Source organism: Nelumbo lutea, chromosome 1 (assembly GCF_056320005.1).
Source record: "Nelumbo lutea isolate HS-2025 chromosome 1, American lotus-T2T, whole genome shotgun sequence".
Classification (NCBI taxonomy): Eukaryota; Viridiplantae; Streptophyta; class Magnoliopsida; order Proteales; family Nelumbonaceae; genus Nelumbo; species Nelumbo lutea.
The window spans coordinates 185,751,341-185,756,258 of NC_142684.1; the positions used below are offsets into that span (position 1 = coordinate 185,751,341).

Here is a 4,918-nt window from a genome sequence, read left to right on the forward strand (position 1 = left end):
TTTTGATGAAAATATTTGACTGCCCTTATAACACTTTAGTAGCCATGCATTGAAAATATCTTCCTATGAATGAAAATATAAGAAGATTGAAAAATTTCCAATGCACAGCTGCAATTGTTGTAAGAATGGGTGTAAAGACCAATTCTGTGGGGACAAAATCTAGTCTCAAATAAAACATAGACAGAACTGGTTCTACTAGGCACAACATAAGTAAACAAATTAAAAGAAAAACTTTAGCTGTTGGGGGTCGACAGCCTATGCTGTTGAGAGAATTTTTGTAAATGCCACATTATCTTAAGGATGGGTAAATTAGTAATTACATCTTAAATTATTTTAACTAAAAACCAATGCATGGGCATGAAAAGGTAAACTGCCCAGAACTGCCCAGCCCAGAAACTGTCTTAACAGCCAATGATGTTGGGCCCCAACAGCCAAAGTTAAAAATAACCTTGCTGTTGGGGGCCAACAGCCAAAGTTAACCCCAAATTAAATGAGTACTTGATAAATATTTTGACAACAGTCAAAAGTGGGCTTTAATCTTTTGAAGGGTAAGAGAATTTTAAAGGACAGGTGTCAAAAAAATTTTGAAATGCTTATTAAACGTGCTTACGAGTTTGGATCTCCTGTCCATGAGAACCCTGCCCATGTATACCACAACACACTACCCCCCTTGAATTAGGAACATCTCTCCTTGCATAATACTATGCAGAGGATGAGATGTTCTCCATGTATGACTGCGATAAACATGGGTAGGAGATCTGGACTGGCTTACAACTTACTTTCGTCAAATATCGTGTTGTGAGATGATAGTCATTCCTGCGAAACTTCAGTTTGTTTATCAGGAAAAAAAAAAAAAAAAAACTCAACTTTTTTTCGAGTTTCTTAATAAACAGAAACCAGTAGAAACTTTTTAAAAACAGCAGGAGACAAACTTAAGATAAGGAAACGAATACTAGCATGCGGATAATCTGACAGACAAGAATTAGGCATCAAATTGAAGGAAAACGATTTCAGGGTGCAGAAGTGAGGTTGAATACATTATACATTGCTTGTGTTGATAATTGGGAAGAGATACCACTGTCATCTCTAATTAACCCTAATTTCGTACTCACTTTCTCTACCAACACCCTACCACACTACACTGCAGCCGCATAACACAAGATGACAATGTATATCTGCAATTGCAATTGAAGACGGATTGAGTGTGGGTAGAAAATTGTGGACAGGAAATCCTGTGGGCAGTTCTACCAACCAAAAAGCAAAACTTGAGAAGTCAGCAAGAAAAAGAGGAAACCACATTAACAAAAAGTCAAATTTTCATTTAACAGCTTCGTTTCTCCACGTGTTTTGGGTGCGTGGACGTAGGAGTTGGTATTGGTTGAACGCAAGCGATGATCTATGAAAAAGCTGAAGAATTCGAAATGTTCCTAACTTTCTTTTCTCTTCAACCATCTATAAATTCACTCCTTTTGGGCTGCAATCCATCTCTCAGTGCATTCACTACTAGCAAATTAACAGTGTGATTATACAATCGATACACTCTGCATGTCGTCGATAATGGGGTGGAAACAGCAGCAGCACCATCTCTTGTCTAAGATTGCAAACAGCGACGGGCACAGCGAAGACTCTCTTTATTTTGATGGGTGGAAGGCTTACGACAAGGATCCTTATCACCCTACCCAGAATCCTAATGGAGTTATTCAGATGGGTCTAGCAGAAAATCAGGTCCATTATTCTTTTGCTCTTTTCGTTTTTCTCCGGTTAAGGTTTCTTTATTTATGAAGAAATAATGGAGTTAATTAAACAGCTGGGAAATTAAAACTTACACAGATATCTCTTGTGGTTGTTGTTTTTGGTCAACTACATTTACAGCTTTGTTTTGACTTGATTGAAGACTGGATTAAAAGGCACCCGGAAGCTTCGATCTGCACCGCGGAAGGAGTTAAGGGATTCAAGGATATTGCTACCTTTCAGGATTATCATGGCTTGCTAACATTCAGAAAGGTACAAACCTAGTACAGGATATCAAAAGCTATTAAGGGTCTATTTGGTTCTCAGTTGGAATCGGAATTGGAATTGAAATCAGAATGTTCTATTCTTATAATATGTTTGGTTGAAACGGAATGGGAATTAGACTCAGAAGTAATGAGCAGAGAATGGAAGAATGTCATTTTAGCAGAAATGAGAATAAAATTACTATTCCACCCAATCAAACAGTTGATAATCCATTTTAATTCCATTCAGAACTTGGCCTAATTTAATATTGCTGTTTGCATGCATTAATGCAATATATAATAGATAGTAATAAGACGGATATCAATCTCCAGGCTGTCGCAAATTTTATGGGGAAAGTAAGAGGAGGTAGGGTCACATTCGACCCAGATCGCATAGTCATGAGTGGCGGGGCGACCGGAGCTCAAGAGCTGCTGGCATTTTGTTTGGCCGACCCTGGCGATGCTTTTCTGGTCCCGTCACCTTATTATCCAGCGTATGCATCTCTCTCTCTCTCTGTGAATATTGTACATTTATGAGTTTTTTTTTTTTAATTTATTTTTTATTTTTTATCGTACACTTATGAGCTAAATGGCTTGATCAATACAATTCTCTCTCTCTGTGAATATTGTCCACTTATGAGCTAAATGGCTATTGACCATACTCCAAAATACAGCCAGTATAGTAGAATGCATTCCCAAATCTTCTGGGTTTATCCTAACCCCATCTCTGTCCCCGGGGGACCGGGGGATGGGATCCCTGAATCTGTCCCGTCCCGCCTTGATGATTCATACTTGTATACTTTTCACGTCAAAACTCCGAAGTCCAAAATCCAAATAGCCCGATGCATATACGAGTTCAGATCTGCGCCCCATGGGGAGATATTCTTAATACATCGCAGGGATAGTGGGACGTTGTGGGACGCAGATGTGACTCGCACTGAGTCACTGCACTTGCCTAAATGGAACCACGTGCTCAAATGATTTAAAAAAAAAAAAAACTCATCTGCTCCTCTTTGCTGTATATGTCGTCATTCGTCAAGCAGTTTTACTAAAAGGATATTTCATCGTAGTTTTGATCGAGATTTGAGATGGCGAACAGGAGTACAACTTTTTCCAGTTATCTGCGAGAGCTCAAGCAACTTCAAGATCACCATGGCTGCACTGGAAGATGCATACAGGAAAGCCCAAGAGGCCAACGTCAGAGTAAAGGGCTTACTAATTACCAATCCATCGAACCCACTAGGGACCGTCCTAGATCGAGACACATTAAAATCCCTGGTGAGATTCATCAACCAGAAGAACATCCACTTAGTCTGCGATGAGATATACGCAGCCACCGTTTTCAACCATCCCAAATTCATAAGCATCTCTGAGATAATAAACGAGGAAGATATCAGCTGCAATCGCGATCTCATCCACCTTGTTTACAGTCTCTCGAAGGACATGGGTCTGCCTGGGTTCAGGGTCGGCATAGTGTACTCATACAACGACGCCGTGGTGAACTGTGGTCGCAAGATGTCCAGTTTCGGACTGGTGTCTTCACAGACACAGCACCTGCTTGCGTCTATGTTGTCGGATAACGAGTTCGTGGAGCGTTTGATCGAGGAGAGCGGAAAGAGGCTAGCAACAACACATAAGGTCTTCACAACGAAGCTTCTAGAGGTAGGGATTACTTGTTTGAAGAGCAACGCCGGTCTTTTCTGCTGGATGGACCTTCGGCCGCTGCTGAAAGAGTCGACGGTGGAAGCAGAGATGGCCCTGTGGCATGTGATAATCGACGAAGTTAAGCTGAACGTGTCGCCTGGTTCCTCCTTTCATTGCACGGAGCCTGGTTGGTTCAGAGTTTGCTTTGCGAATATGGACAGGGAGACCATGGAAGTGGCGTTGCAGAGAATTCAGAGCTTTGTGCGTAAACCAAAGGAGGCAGCAGAGGTGCCTGTGGCTGTGAAGGCCAAACCTTTGCGAAACAATCTTCGGTTGAGCTTCACTCGGACTCGAAGTCGAAGATTCGAAGAGTTTGTCATGTCACCACACTTGATTTCACCTCACTCGCCTCTTGTTAGTGCCAGGACTTGAGGAGGAGCATGAATAGTCTCTTCTTCACGCCATGAATGATAAATAACTGTTCATTCCCATTCGATGTAGGATTAAGCTTAATTTATTTCATTGCCTGTGCTAGATCTCTATATATTTTTCTACCTAAGTTGATTTGTATGAGATAAATAAGAACATAACTGAGGTCCGCAAGGCAAATAAAACTGCCTAGTCGCTTAAGAAAAACAGTATCCCTAGTGCTTCAAATTCATTTTTTTTTTCCGGATGAAGCTATGGATACAATTGTTACGAATTATAATGTATTGTGCCCTTTATTAATGAATTATACAGTATACACCACACATATTGTTCTATTTCGCGAAATTATCTAAAAAGTCGTCATTACAACTTTTCAAAATGTCTAAAACTCACTATGTCAATAAGTTTTTATTTGCCAAAACATAACTTCAGTTAGTGCACAGTTAATGCTTCATAATGGAGGTATCCATATCAGCATAAATAACAACTTTCATGACCAAATTACCCTTAGATGGCGAGTTAAAGGAAAAGGGTCATTTTCATTTTTCACATTTCAAGTTTTTTTTTGCATTTTTAGTGTTTTGTTATAATTTCCAATATTTTTTTTATAATTTCTGTTTTTTTACATTTTCTATTTTCTACAGTCTATAATTTTTCATGTATTATTTGTTATTTATTTGCAATTTTTGTGTTTTTTATATTTTTGGTGTTTTTTCTACAATTTTTATTTTCTGATTTTGTTTTTAACTTCTATAGTTTATGATGAAGGGTGATTTGACCCGACCTAGTAAAAAGGGGACACGTGGACGCAATCTGACTAAGAGATGACAGCTCAGCCTGACATGCCTAGT

General features: G+C 39.4%; 1 protein-coding gene across 1 annotated transcript; it reads left to right on the forward strand.

Moving 5' to 3' along the window:
- Positions 1-1,490: 1,490 nt before the first annotated feature.
- On the forward strand, positions 1,491-4,392 carry LOC148879800 (1-aminocyclopropane-1-carboxylate synthase-like). Its single transcript, XM_088966493.1, has 4 exons — positions 1,491-1,725; positions 1,873-2,004; positions 2,328-2,488; positions 3,065-4,392. Exons 1-4 carry the CDS (start codon positions 1,546-1,548, stop codon positions 4,068-4,070), a joined length of 1,479 nt encoding a protein of 492 aa, XP_088822619.1. The 5' UTR covers positions 1,491-1,545; the 3' UTR covers positions 4,071-4,392.
- Positions 4,393-4,918: the final 526 nt, after the last annotated feature.

Excerpts from the sequence above, each read along its gene's own strand:
- LOC148879800 (XM_088966493.1), top strand. The coding sequence starts at position 1,546 with ATGTCGTCGATAATGGGGTGGAAACAGCAGCAGCACCATCTCTTGTCT. Across the intron at positions 2,005-2,327 it reads GCTTGCTAACATTCAGAAAG|GCTGTCGCAAATTTTATGGG; the intron begins GTACAAACCTAG and ends ATCAATCTCCAG. Across the intron at positions 2,489-3,064 it reads CCGTCACCTTATTATCCAGC|TTTTGATCGAGATTTGAGAT; the intron begins GTATGCATCTCT and ends ATTTCATCGTAG.